This window comes from Emydura macquarii, unplaced genomic scaffold (genome assembly GCF_026122565.2).
Source record: "Emydura macquarii macquarii isolate MOO-44397 ecotype Brisbane River unplaced genomic scaffold, CSIRO-AGI_Emac_v2 contig_2473, whole genome shotgun sequence".
Classification (NCBI taxonomy): domain Eukaryota; kingdom Metazoa; phylum Chordata; order Testudines; family Chelidae; genus Emydura; species Emydura macquarii.
Window position 1 is genome coordinate 2984060 of NW_027132610.1, and position 14617 is coordinate 2998676.

At 44.9% G+C, this 14617-nt stretch overlaps 1 protein-coding gene across 1 annotated transcript in view; it reads left to right on the forward strand.

The window, feature by feature from the left end:
• The window catches only part of RNF17 (ring finger protein 17), a 231571-nt gene that overhangs the window by 174410 nt on the left and 42544 nt on the right, over window positions 1-14617 (forward strand). The window contains exon 32 of the mRNA XM_067562728.1: window positions 10459-10539. Coding sequence (XP_067418829.1) covers window positions 10459-10539 — 81 coding nt within the window. The remainder of the gene's footprint in view (window positions 1-10458; window positions 10540-14617) is intronic.

Consider the following 14617-nt stretch of genomic DNA (forward strand, 5'->3'; position numbering starts at 1 on the left):
GAGAAAAATTTATTCCATGGCAGCCCTGCAGTTCAGGATTGCCAACCATCAGGCCCTCCAGGGGGGATATAATTTTAAAGTGTGGGACTCCCTCAGGCAGTTTGCTGAGGCCCTGCCCCAGGACCAGGCCACAGACTTCACCGCTATCCTGGATGAAGGAATCATAGTGGCTAGGACAGCGCTTCAAACGTCCAGTGACACTGCTGACTCGGCGGGTAGGGCCATAGCCTCAGCCATTTCCATGAGGAGGTGCTCATGGCTGCAATCCTCAGGCCTGTCCCAGGAGGTGCAGCAATCAATCCAAGACCTCCCCTTCGATGGGTCAGCCCTCTTCTCTGATCAGACTGATGCAAAGCTGCATGGCTTCCAGGCGGCAGTCATGGCCCCAGGCGCAGCAGCAACCAAGGCCTCCGCCTAGGCCCTTTCAACCCTACAGAAATGGGTTTAGAAGATCTCCCAGCTGCACCGATGCCCCACGATAACAGCCACGCACTGCCTACAGCTGTTAGGCCACATGGCAGCCTGCACGTATGTAGTGAGACTAGCTCGCCTGAGGCTCAGGCCGCTTCAGGCGTGGTTGGCCTCGGTGTATGTGCCGAGCAGACACCCAGTGAATTTGGTGATCACGGTTCCCCCGCCCGTCCTAGCCTTCTTAGACTGGTGGAGGTCTCCCAGTAACTTTGTTTTTTTGGAATGCTCATGGGATACTGAACATTAGTGTTACAGTAATATATTTGTTGCAATGTCATGTATAGTTATGAGGCTTCGCTATGTGATATTCCCAAATATGTGTCTCGGCTTAAAACATATCCAAGCAAGACTCTCTGAGCAGAGGGGCAGTTCGCACCTCATTAAGGCTTGTATAGAACAAACCCAGCTTCTCATTCCGTGGACAAAGGACTGGCTTAGATGTCAACGAAGGGATCAGCAAAGGACCTCACTGACTGAGGACATTGAGAGAGCCATATGCGGACATTTTTTGTCACATGACTCTGAAGGGGAGGGTGAAGCTGCAGAGGGGAGAAGGAAAATTTTAAAAAGGGGAGACATTTTGCCACGCTCTCTCTTCCACCTCCATCTGCACACACCACCAAATAAGTGCTGATCACAGGGGGAGGGCCTGGCTGGAGGCAGACAAGTGAGCCTGTGGTGAGAATCATCAAAGTCTGTAAGGTTGCTGAAAGTGTTACGGTTAGTTTAGAATGCGTTTTGCTTCTTTTTTTTATGTTGATCAAATCTGACTTGCTTTCCTCTAATTTATAATCACTTAATTCTTCTCTGCTTAATAAATTTGTTTTATCTAAAGCAGTGCATTTGGTTTAAGGTGTGTTAGAGACTCCATCTGAAGTGACAAGGCTGATGCATATCAATTTCTTTGATAAATTGATAAACATATGAGTGGGCAGCACTGAACATTGTAAAATGGCAGTTCCTATGATTGAATCTGAGACTGGGGGGGAATTGGCTGAGGTCATACCATTCCATAATCCCATGAGTGGCTGGCTAGAGTCACTCACTAAGTTGGCAGCAACTTGCTTGCTGGAGGCTGTGTATGATCTTCCTAGAAATGGGAGTTCACACAGTGAGGCAGAGTGAGACGGGTCCCAGGAGTGGGGGATTGGGGTGACACAGCAATTCACCAGTCCAGATTGCACAGGAGAACGTCACAGACACTCTTCTCCTTCCATGGAACAAGGGCCTTCTTTACTCTTTTCCCCATTCTCTCTAGTACCGAAAGTGCTGTTGAAAATGAAAAGAGAAAAAGCAAATATCATACTGATTGCTCTCAGCTGGCCCAGACAGATATGGTACCCTTACCTATCACAGCTGGCAATATGTCCACTGACAATTCTTCCAATAACTTTACCTTCTATCGCAGAACAAAAGACACACTCTCCATCCCAACCTGTGGATTCTGTGGCTCAAAGCCTGGCTCCAGCACATAAAGACATCTTGCTCAGAAGAGGTACTGGAGGTGTTGTTGCACAGTAGGAAAGAAGCTACTCGTACCGACCTACAAAAATGGAAAAGATTTCAAATCTAGTGCCAGCCCAAAGGCATCACCCTGAATGCAGCCACCTTACCAGTAGTACTGGACTATCTTTTGACTCAAGAAGTTAGGACTCTCTATTAACTCGCTAACGTTCCACTTAGCAACAGTTGCAATCTTCCACCAGCAGTAGACAGATACTATTCTCTCTCACCTGACTTTGAAGAGGTTTCTCAAGAGTATAATGAACTTCTTTCCCCACCCAGATTTTCCATCACAAAATGGGATCTCAACTTAGTATTAAGAATCCTTGGCCATTTTGTTTCTTAACTCACCTTTCCATGAAGATGTGGTTCTTGGTCACCATCATCTCGGCGGGCAGGATAGGGGGATAGCAACTCTGATGGCACACATCCTGCTTCAGTGTTCTTCCTAGACAGACACACTCAGTCCCATCCAAAGTTCACTCCCAAGATGACTTCCGCATTTCATATGAACCAGCTTATTGAGCTTCCCACCTTTTATTCCAAATTTCATCAGGATAATAGGGAAGCCATCCTTCATACACTCGATGTGAGGAGAGCCTTGGCCGCCGCCTTAGACAGGACAAGAGCTTTCAGAAAATCTCTAGGATTCTTCCTCTCCATTGCAGATAAGTCAAAAGGTGCAGCGATTTCACCTCAGAGATTCTCTATCAAGCTCTGTTACTAGATACATAATGTAACACCCCCATCTTCAAAATCATGCACTCTATGAAATTGATTTCCTCTTCCATAGCCTTCTCCAGGGGTATCCCTAGATCAGAAATCTGCAGAGCAGCTACCTGGGCATCCGCACATATCTTTGCAGAATACTATGCCATCCTGGGGGACTCTGCTGCAGACACCAGATTCAGCGCCACGGTGCTATCATCTGTAACTTTCTCAACTCCGAAGCCCACGCTTCCAATAGTGGGCACTGTTCAGATGTCACATAAGAGGAAGTTACTCACCTTGTGCCGTGACGATGGTTCTTCTAGATATGTGTCCATATGGGTGCTCCATGACCCACTCTCCTCCCCACTACTTTAGCGTTCTTGTCATTGACACTTCAGTAGAGAAGGAAATGAGAAGGGTTCGCCTGTGCATGCTGACTAGCCTTGTGGCACGTGAGGAGCAGCACGTGTGCGGGCTGAATGGACATAGCTACCAAAGTTCTCCAATCAGCAGCGCAGGGACGCCTACAGTGGAGCAACCATAAGGACACATATCTTAAAAGACCCATCATTACTGTACAAGGCTATGAACAAAACTTCCTCTTTTCAGGTACATAAAAGGTTGTTACAGGGAGGTGGGTAAAAAATTGTTCTCATTAATCTCTGAGGATAGGACTAGATGCGGTGGGTTTAAATTGCCAGCAAAGGGGTTTAGGTTGGAGATTAGGAAAAACTTCCTAACTTCAGAGTAGTTAAGCACTGGAACAAATTGCTTAGGGAGGCTGTGGTATCTCCATCATTGGAGGTTTTTAAAAACAGGATAGACAAACACCTGTCAGGAATGGTCTAGTTATTACTTAGTCCTGCCTTACATGCAGGGTACTGGACTAGATGACCTATTGAGGTCCCTTCCAGTCCTACACTTCCGTGATTATTATCTTGGTATGACTTTTTAAACTACAATAAACTCTGTTTTCATTGATTTACTCCCACAGGAGAACAGTGGGGCGTTTAAATATTTTGATACAGAGGGGTAATTAATCACCAGAACATAGAATCATAGAATATTAGAGTTGGAAGGGACCTCAGGAGGTCATCTAGTCCAACCCCCTGCTCAAAGCAGGACTAACCTCAGCTATATCATCCCAACCAGGGCTTTGTCAAGCCTCAGCTTAAAAACCTCTAAGGATGGAGATTCCACCATCTCCCTAGGTAACCCATTCCAGTGCTTCACCACCCTCCTAGTAAAAAACTTTTTCCTAATGTCCAACTAGACCTCCCACCCTGCAACTTGAGACCGTTGCTCCTTGTTCTGTCATCTGCCACCATCAAGAACAGCCTAGCCCCATCCTCCCTGGAACCCCCTTTCAGGTAGTTAAAGGCTGCTATCAAATCTCCCCTCATTCTTCTCTTTTGCAGACTAAACAAGCCCAGTTCCCTCAGCCTCTCCTCATAAGTCCTGTGCTCCAGCCCCCTAATCATTTTGGTTGCCCTCCGCTGCACTCTCTCCAATTTGTCCACATCCTTTTTGTAGTGGGGGGGCCCAAAACTGGACACAATATTCTAAATGCGGCCTCACCAATGCCGAATAGAGGGGAATAATCACTTCCTGTGACCTGCTGGCAATGCCCCTCCTAATGCAGCCCAATCTGCCATTAACCTTCTTGACAACCAGGGCACACTGCTGACTCATATCCAGCTTTTTATCCACTGTTACCCCCAGGTCCTTTTCTGCAGAGCTGCTGCCCAGCTTGTCGGTCCCCAGTCTATAGCTGTGCATGGGATTCTTCCTTCCTGAGTGGAGGACTCTGCACTTTTCTTTGTTGAACCTCATTAGATTTCTTTTGGCCCAATCCTCCAGTTTGTTTAGGTCACTCTGTATCCTAACCCTACCTTGCAGGGTATCTACCACTCCCCCCAGCTTAGTGTCGTCCGCAAACTTGCTGAGGGTGCAATCTACCCCATCCTCCAGATCGTTTATAAAGATGTTGAACAAAACTGGCACCAGGACCGACCCCTTCCAGCATCTCTTCATGCTGTTGATACCACATGTCATTCCATGGCAATGTTGTTTGGTCATTTGAAGGGTATCCTGGATACAAAGCTCTGATATCCCAAGAGGTACAGTAAAAAATGGAGTATCTTTCTGTGGAGGGCCCAGAACTTTTCAGCCCAAAAACTGACAAGGCATCTCATTAGCTGAAAGGTTCCTGAGCCACACTCTATTGTCTTGGGGCTTATACTCTGGCTTCTAAGAGGAACATGGAAGATCTCACACCTGCTCTAAGCAAAGAACATCTGTATGTTTCTTCTTCAAACAGAGAATCTCAAAGCCCCCAAGAAAAAGGCAGCCATTGCAGAAACAGACACCTTTCGCTTCTGTTACTACTTTACCCCACTCTGCATTTGCAGCCGAACTACACTCTGACCAGTTTAAAGGCTCTACACTCTTCTTCCACCTCCTTCCCCCCGCTCCTCATTTGGGAATAGCCTTCCATTTTTCAGGGAGTCAAGAAACTTAATAACAGGGCAAAGAATCCTAGGGATTCTCATTTGGCTATTTTCTAAAGTTCCATGCTACGTATATTTTCAATCTTCCCTTCCCCATCCATTTTGGGGGTCACCTTTCATGAAAGGCTGTTAAAACAGGAGGTGGAGTCACTTCTACAGTTCCAAGACACAGAAGACGTCCCTATTCTCTATAGTAGAAAGGGCGTCTATCTGAATTATTGCCTAATATTGAAGAAGGTAGGAAGGCATCCAGTTCTGGACATGAAGGTGTTCATCTTCATCTGTTGCTTCAAGTTCAGGTAACATTGGCCTCCATAATTCATCTTTAGATCCATACGAATGGTTTGTGACTCTCAACCTGCAGGATGCATACTTCCATGTGTTTCCATACATTCAGCATGCTGGAAGTATTTAAGATTTCAGGTGAGATAGAGCCATTACCAATACAGAGTCTTGCTGTTTAGTCTCTATAGCACTGAGAGTGCTCACCGGGGTTTTTGGCTGTTGATGCCTTCCTGAGAAGACCAAATATGTGCAAACTATTATGCTTGATATTTGGCTCATTTGGGGAAAATTGCCTCAGCAGGTAGAGTTCCATTCTTCAACTCTATTGTCCTGGGTCTAAAGAACAACCAAAAAACGTCTCTGTTAAAAATACAAAGAGGATAGAATATACCGGGATGGTGCTAGCCTCAAATCTTTTTTGTTGCACAGCTTCTCTCTCCATCCATTACTCACAGGCGAATGGAATTTGAAGGCGGTCCTTGTTGCTGGAGGCTCACAGGTTTTCTCCCTCCACCAATGGAACAAATTGACAATTCAGTTTCTCCTGATCATGTTGTTTTAAAACCTTTATTTGTATTCATTTTTGTTCAGTTGTAATTTTCCTTCTCTGTTGGGTTGCGTAAATAGCAGGATGGTGGTTTCAGCGATCTGGACCGCCTCCCTGTCAGACTCGTCTGCCCCTACTCAGTCATGGCAAAGCTGTCCTGCAAACACCTGGCTTCAATCTAAGCTGTGCTCTCTATGTGAGGCTTCCGGGACACATAGCAAGCTTCTTCCACAACTGAGGTGTACCAGTGCCCCCTCCTCTGTTGTGTGGCCCCCTTGCTAGGATAAGTAGTGTACTATCTCCCTTTGCAAACAGTCAGAAGGAAAAGTAACCACACATGATCATAAAAAAAACATCACAATCAACAGGATGTCAGTCACTGGCTTGCAAGGAATTACGTAATATTACTAAAATATCTTCTCTTTCAAACATTGTTTGATACATGTTCTCCTGGTAATGCCTCCTTTGAGGGCATCATAAAATCCAAATGAGAACATTTGAATAAACCAAATATTAAACTGTTTATGTAACCCTACTGCCAGGAGGAGTCAGCAATAACAAGGGCCAGGTTTAATATCTAAGATTCAATATCTCTTAACATTACAAAATAGAACCGGAAATCTGGGAAAACTAAACATCTCTAGGTGCTTCTAAAAGGCAGTATATCCCACTCACTGACTCACACTGAGTCTGTGTATAACAAAAGAAAACTTTTATTGAAAGGGAGTGGGAACTTAGCATTAATTTGGGAAAACACAGCAACATTTATTCAAAACTATATAAACCATAAGTCAACACCAACCCCACAATATCTTGGGCAGTAGTCCTTTGCCTCAGTTTCCCACCTTGCAATGTAACAGTTTGATGTATGAATGTCCCTTTAACATGTCAATGCACCCCATTCACAGTTGGTTGTCAAGTCAGTTAACTTCCAGAATTCATGGGTGCTTTCAGGTGGGTGGGTTCCTTCTGCCCCTGAAGGAAGGACAAGCTGAGGGGGGTTAATCAATGCCTCTGCTGCTCACCACTATCACTATTGTCTTTGCTGCCGCTTGCCATTGTCATTGTGGTCTTGGCCACTGTTTCTGCTGCTGCTTGTTGCCTGCCTCTAGCTGTGATGCTGTGTCCTGTGGTTCCACCACTTAGATCAGTTCTTATTCATTTCAGCTCTTAGTGATTTCCTTGGGGAATGGGGTTTCTTTCTGCTAATACAGACATTGTTTCCATATGCTGATCTGTTTACCTCCCTAATCTTGTCTCCCAAGAAATAAGGCCTCACCCATGTCCAATTACTTGTGTCAAGATAGGCCTACAGTAAAGTACAAACAACATGGTGAAAGCCAACCCAACTTTCATTCTATATTCTTGAATACTCACTATGGAAGCAAGCATAGTTGGAAGACAGTTTTCCAAAATCTCATGGTACGCATCCTTTTAGTTCATTCTGACAATTCCGTCAGGGGGTGTGGAGTTTTTTTAAGGCAAAACCTGCAAACATGGCTATAAGGCATTGGACTAGTTGTCCATCTAGTCCAGTATCCTGTCGGTGATCATGTCAAGTACCAACTGCATTAGTAAAATGTGCAAGATACCATATAGTGGGCAATGTATGGTACTCGCAGAGGAAATCCTGTTTCCCATTAGGGTTTGACTTATGACTGAAGCAGGAGTGTTTATATCCCTTCCAAATGAAGGCGTAACCAGAGGTCATAGTTTCCATGAAAAAGGAAATAAGGTTCTAATTAGAAAAGAACCTGCTACCTTTCAAGACAGTTCACAAAAGGATATAGGAAAGAAAAAAAGAAAAAGTTGTGGTCCTCCTCCTGGTTCTTCATTGGACCAGAAGGCACTTTGGACTTCCTAGATAGCCAAGGGCCCCAGATTGTACTACAGAAAACAGTAGACTTCCTTCATTCAGACTGGTAGAGTTAACAACTTGGGTATTGGAAGAGAAGTGTAGTTCAGCATAAATTCTCCATTAACCTGTGATTTGGTATCCAGACGGGATTCAACCAGAGTATTTCATTCATTGATCTGGTCAAACGTACGTTTCTGTTGTGAAGGGTAGCAGAGACCTCTTTCAGGCAGAAACTGCTTCTTTGTGCTGTTCCCAGCACTCTACATCCTAGATGCTGTTTTGATACTGATATTGTTATAATCCCGAAGTTCTGGTAATTTCAGATACACTAGATTTTCTCAAGGAGGTTTGGTTGGAGTCCTTCAGCCTGACGCCTTAGAAACATGGATATCACCCATAGCAGCATTTTTTATACAAGCATGTCAGAGCCTCCATTTGAGTATCAGGTGCCAAGTTTAATCACAGTGAAATTAGAAAACCTTATGGCTGGCCTTTCAAGTCACCATTACCTCTGAAAAGCAAGTTTTACAATTAGTTCCCATATTTGTACAAGAACCACACTGTCTTTGTCAAGGGGAAAAGGTTGTTATATTTCCAGAAACCTTTATGCTAAAGGTAAGTTCTTCCTCTTTCCACAGTTCCTGGGAAATAGTTCTCCATCATTTTGTTCTAACCTTTGGAAGGTTGTGGCACAAATAGGCATTCCTAGAGCTCTAACGGTATATCTCAAGATATAGAATACTTACCCTGATTGTATCCTGTTTGTCTAATTCTGTCAATCAGATTCCATCCCAGGTTATTCTCGAAAATAGTTAAAACTTTCTTTTAAACCAAATGATCTACCCACCAATATTCTTCCCTAAACCATATTCTAATCAAGGGGAGGTTAGGCTGCATACTTTAAATATTCACATGACCTCTTTTCCTTTTATTTACAGAGGACTAAATCCTTGAGATCGTCCTCTAAACTTATTCTGGCATTGGCTGATAGAATTAAGGGTCAAGCGATATCAGCCCAGAAGCTATCCAAGTGGGTTTTGGATTGTATTAAGATATTTTACAAACTAGCTAATCTAGATCCACCAGCTCAGCACCCACATCCCTCACACCAGGTCACGGCTGGCTAGTCACGAAGAGTGGAAAATACATTATAAAAAATGTAGATGAGCATTCAAAGAAAGGAAGAAAAGTTTCTTACAGTAACTAGAATTCTTTGAGATGTGTTGTCTATATGTAGTCCATGATCCACCTTTCTTCCCTGTTACTAAAACCGAAATTCCACAGTGGCAAAGTAACCGCAGTGGCATTTGGGCCTACTGTCATCTTAATGACCTTGGTCCAGAATCATGAAGACACATATGGTGCATGTGTGGCCCTAATATACACTGCTGGGCAAAAGATTCAGCTTTTGAGTACCTAGGGTGCATGCACTCCAACAGTAGAATGCATATGGACAACACATCTCTAAGAATTACAGTTACAATAAGGTAAGTAACTTTTTTATAACATGTTCCTACAACATAGAGCTAGACAGCAGTACAAAATGTCTAGGGAAAATATTCATAAATAGGTTTTTATTAAATAAAACAAATTAATACTGTAATATGTAATTAGGTTAAATAAAAGTTTGTATTTTGAATGGTCTCTGCATCTTATGACTGCAGAATGCACAGTATTCTGTAGAGTTTAGCACCACTGTGCCAAGGAATTTAGGTCCAGTTTGCCACTATTGGCTAAAAGTTTTATAGCCAGTTGTTTGACTACACTTGCAATTTGTTGTTAAAATTGCTCAGGAGACCAAATAACCGAACTTATTCAAATATATTGTCTAAAGACAAAGCAGTATAATACAACAAGGAGGAGATACTTACCTCCTTCTGGGAAACAGTTTTAGATTGCGACATGTTCAGCTTACATAGAAGATGTGCTTCAAAGATATGCATTTCAGCTAGTAGCATTTATACTGTGGTTTTATAAGTTGCAAAACTCTTTACATATCATTTAAAGCTTAAGTTTAACCCACTAGTTTGTGCCTGCCTTGTCCTTGGCACCTCCCTATGCTTTTCCCATATCTCATTTTGAATATTACATTACAAGTGTTGTTCAGCCACATAAGTAGTCCTTAACTATAGTTGATACAAAGTATTCATGCAGCTTTACTTTAACAGATGTTCTATTTTTTAATGTCAGAGCTGAGTTCAGCTTTGTAAATGTTGTGGGATGCTTGAAATGGGAGGATAGAATTGTGGGAAGAGCATAATTCATTCATTTAACATAACTTCCCAGACCCATCTATGTATAATGTATATTAATACCATGCACATAATATCTATTAATGTGGTGTATGCTACAATTAACATATGGGTAATGGCCAATATCACATAGTACAAGAACTCTTAATTGTAGGAGATGAGTCAAATAAGTCTTAGGTTTTATTAATATGACATTTGCCTTATAGAAGTATTCTGGTGCAAATACATATTGAATACATAATTTAGTACACTGTGTTTGTTGATATTTAGAAGTGTCTGAGTGTTTTTTTTTTTTTGTGGTTTTTCCCTCTCACTAACCAGGTTGGACATTTTTGGCAGCAGGATGCAGTAGAACTCCTTCAAGAACTACTGACAAAGAGAGTTGTTGAAATACATCTTCTGGTAACTTAATTTATGTTCAGACATAAGGAATAAAACTCTCTAAATGTGTTTTTTTCCTTTAATGTATATTAGGCATACTTGATGGAGAGAATAAAACTAGCTGCTTTTCCTGAGGAAAATAACTCATACCTGGCTCATGCAGTATATTTGTCACAGGTAGCATAAAGACAATGCATTATATTATTTCTGCTTTAGCTCTGATTCTTGTCACAATTTTAGGCCTTAAACACGGTAGTTTTTAAAGGTACCAAAGTGTATTTATGGGGCTATTACCATTGTGACTTGTACGAATCCTCTCCACCTTCATCTGCCAATATTAGAACCTCTCCTTAAAACTCATCAGTTAATGTTAGGATTAAATGTGTTGCTTTAATTTTCCAAATAGCGTTAAAAGTACATTTAACACATTGCTATTTCAAATCACTTGTGATGTACTTAGACATTTTAGGATGAGTAAATTGAGATGTGAGAGTTAAATGCTGGCTCATTCTCTGACAGGGAGAGAGGATACCATAACTTGATGGGTATTTGCACACACAGAACCAGATATTTGATGGAAGGAAGGAAGCCACATTTTCAGTGCTGCTGTCTATTTCCTAATTTGCTTTAACACGTATACCAGCAACACTGTTAGTATTGTGACAAAGCTCTTCTTCTACCTCAGTGGGTTCAGCGCTTCCTTCTAGTGGTAGGTCAGGGAACCGCTTCACCCCTTTAGTGTTCTTCCATCTGTAGTGCTGGGTGAGGGTAATACAGCCGCTGTAAGATGGCTGCTCCCTGCTGGCTCCCAGTCCTGTCTCTGGTTCTTGTAGTCCCTTGCCTGTTTGCTGGGGTTCTTTCTCCTCCAGTGAATAGCCGGTGGGAGTAGGAGGGGGCCCGGTCCCACCCTTGATTCTGGGCCCCAACCCAGGGACCCTACAAGTGGCATCTTCATGCTGTGGCTTCAGAAAAGCTGCTAGCTTCCCTGGATTAGTTCTCTGTGTCCCTTGACTTAATGTCCATATCCTGCTTGGACAGGGGCCCTTCCTGGCCCTCCTTGCCATGGTAGGTTCTTGACCTCTGACAGCCCCATTGGGCATGGTAGTGCAGAACCAAATGTCCAGTTTGATCTTTCCCCTACTGGTGGGGTCTCTTCCCTCAGGCCTCCAGGCCTGGGAACTGTCCTTTTCCCTTTTTGGGTACGGTTTTTCCCTCCCCCAGTCTTTACCTGCTAGGTGCTCTCCTGCCAGCGTTCTGCTCCTTCTCCGAAACCCTCCTGGTTTCTTGACAGCCTCTTGGCTGCTCAAACTCTCTGGTAACTCATCTCACTCCCACAACTCCAGCCACACCATTTCTCTGGAGGGGAGGCTTTTAACAAGTCCTAGGTGGGTCCTTGATTGGTCCCAGGTGTAGTAATTAACCTGGAGTACCTCAGCTACCATGGAAAAGGGGACTTGCTGATCCTGGGGCTGATGTATTGGCCTTCTAGCACTCTCTGGTAGCCATCTGGTCTGACCCTGTCACAGTATGTAATGAGGTCAGGCTATTGTGGTGGTTGAAAGAACCACAACTTTGAATTCTTCTTCAAGTGATGGTCCCTATATGTATTCCAAACACGGGTGCACATGTGTGCCATGTGCCAGAAGTTTTTAGTAGCAATGCCCATTGACCTGTACATGCATTGTACATTGTTTCCTGCTCTAGGTGAGGTCTAAGAGACCGTGCAGGGCAACACTCCTTCAGTTCCCTCTTACCACAGCATGGTCGGAATCAGAATCCTTTTTCTTTCATGCTCGTAGTCTGACTACAAGAATGCTTTGTCCGTTGTATATAGTTAGCTAGTTTAGTCTTTCTCTTATATAGATAGTGTAGTTGGACTTGCCCCGCTCAGGACCTGCCCTGACTTGGTTGAGGACTATACTCCATGTTCCCTGCCGCCTCCTAAGCTCCCCTATTCCGGGGGTATAGCTAAGAGGGAAAAGGACACACTGGTATCGCTGACAGCTGCACTGGCCATGCACAGAGACAGCCCTCTGCGGCATGGACCTTCTTCATGACTGGAGTCCCCAGATTCCGCACTGCACACACCTCCATGCTCCAGCAGTCTAAGAGACATCCCCTGGGCATGTCGAGCTTCTGCTCCCAATGGCACAGCCTGCCATATCCATCCTCTCCACTGCTCTCAGTACTTCAGCCTCCTGCTTCAGCAGACACACTGATCCTTTTGGGACAGAGACCATGGTTGTCAGTTGCACACAGACCACCCACACTGATGGCTCCATTACTAGCCGAGGTCTCTTTGATCTCAAAGGACTATTCAGCAGAGGAACCATTATTCTCCCTTGTGTCCTGGCACAACTCAGACTCTTGGGTGTGACCGTTGCACCAGGCAGGATATGCTCGGGCACCGCTGCCCTGGTATAGCTACCATTGGGGCCCTCCAAACTAGTAGGACCTGCCCCCTGGGGCACAGTGGCCACCCTGGAATCCATACTACTGCCCATGTCTTCCCAGGCCTTTCATCCTTCCATCCAGGCTCCTGCACCAGAACCATCCAGTTCTGACCCAGAAGCAGACACAGTGGGAGACAGTACCAACAGTCCTGACGATTTCTTCATCCTCTCCCAGTGAAGCCCTGATTACCCCAGCCCTCTCACCTCCTAATGGCCTATAACAACAGCTGTTACAGCGGGTGGCTCTAGACTTGGGCATACTGCTGGAGGAAGTCCTGGACCAACACCACCAGCTGTTGGACATCCTCCAGCCCTGGGGACCATCTCGCATTGCATTGCCCATAAATGACACTATTCTCCAGCTGCACAGGCAGTCTAGCAGACTGGCTTCATGTACTCCCATGCCTAAGTGTATTTATGTGGCCATTACCATTGTGACCTGTACAAGTCCTTTCCACCTGGAAAATTTGGGTGGAACGCTGGTACTTTGTCCCATCCAAGAGGGCTGGATGACTTTTATCTTGCCCACCCACCCCACCTCTGCTTCACTAGTGGTACACTTGGTGACTGAATGGGCAAGACAGCACTCATGTCCCTCCACCCCCTCCCTCTAGATAGGGTGGTGAAACACCTCAATCTTCTGGGCATTAAGATATACTCCTCTGTGGCCCTGCAGTCCTGCATCTCTAACTACCAGGCTTGGCTAGCAAAGTTTGACTTTAATAACTATACCAAGCTAACAGAGTTCCTGGAGGATGTGCTGCAGGACAAACAGCACTTCCAGGCCCTAGTGGAGGAAGGTCATCTAATGGCCAAGATCAGCCTCCAAGCTGCAGTGCAAGCGGTGGATACATCCTCCCATTCTCTCACCATGCATGTCGTCATGCTACAAGAGTCCTGGCTGCAATCCTCTAGGGAGCATCCCAGGGAGGTTCAGACCACCATCCAGGACCTCCCTTTCGACGAGGACAAGCTGTTCTCTGCGTAGACAGTCAGGTCCCTCCATTCTTTGAAGGACTCGAGTGACAATCTGGCTATACACCCTGGTGCCCCGGCAAAAAGCAACAGAGACCACTTTTCCAGCCACACTCCTACACCCCATACCAGGCCACCTACCTCCCAGTATCGGGAGCCCACACAACAGCACCTTCAGTCCCAGTGTCTGTGACACTGCCACCTCCTCTGCTGTACTGCGACATCAACCAAAAGCACAATTTTGACATGCATGTTGAGACCTGTGAGTCCCCCACACCACCACCCCGGGCTCCCCTATCCCCTTTGGAGGCCTTCTTGCCCTATTTGTCCAATATTGGGGCCAGATCACCATGCACCATTGGGTACTAGACATTGTGCATCACGGTTACTCAATTGAATTCCTTGTCTTCCTCTCCCACTGGGCTCTCCCGCCACGGATGTCTGTGGGAGTCTCTCTCATCGCAGCCCCCTACAACACGAGGCAGACACTCGCGTGAAGGGTGCGATTGAACCAGTTCCCAGTCCCTTTGTCGGCAATGGCTTCTACTCCCCATGCTTTCTCATCCTGAAAAAGGGAGGACTCCTCCCTATACTTGATCTCTGACTACTCAACACATTCATCAGGAAACCCAAGTTCTGTATGGTCTCACTCGCTACCATCATCCTCTCAC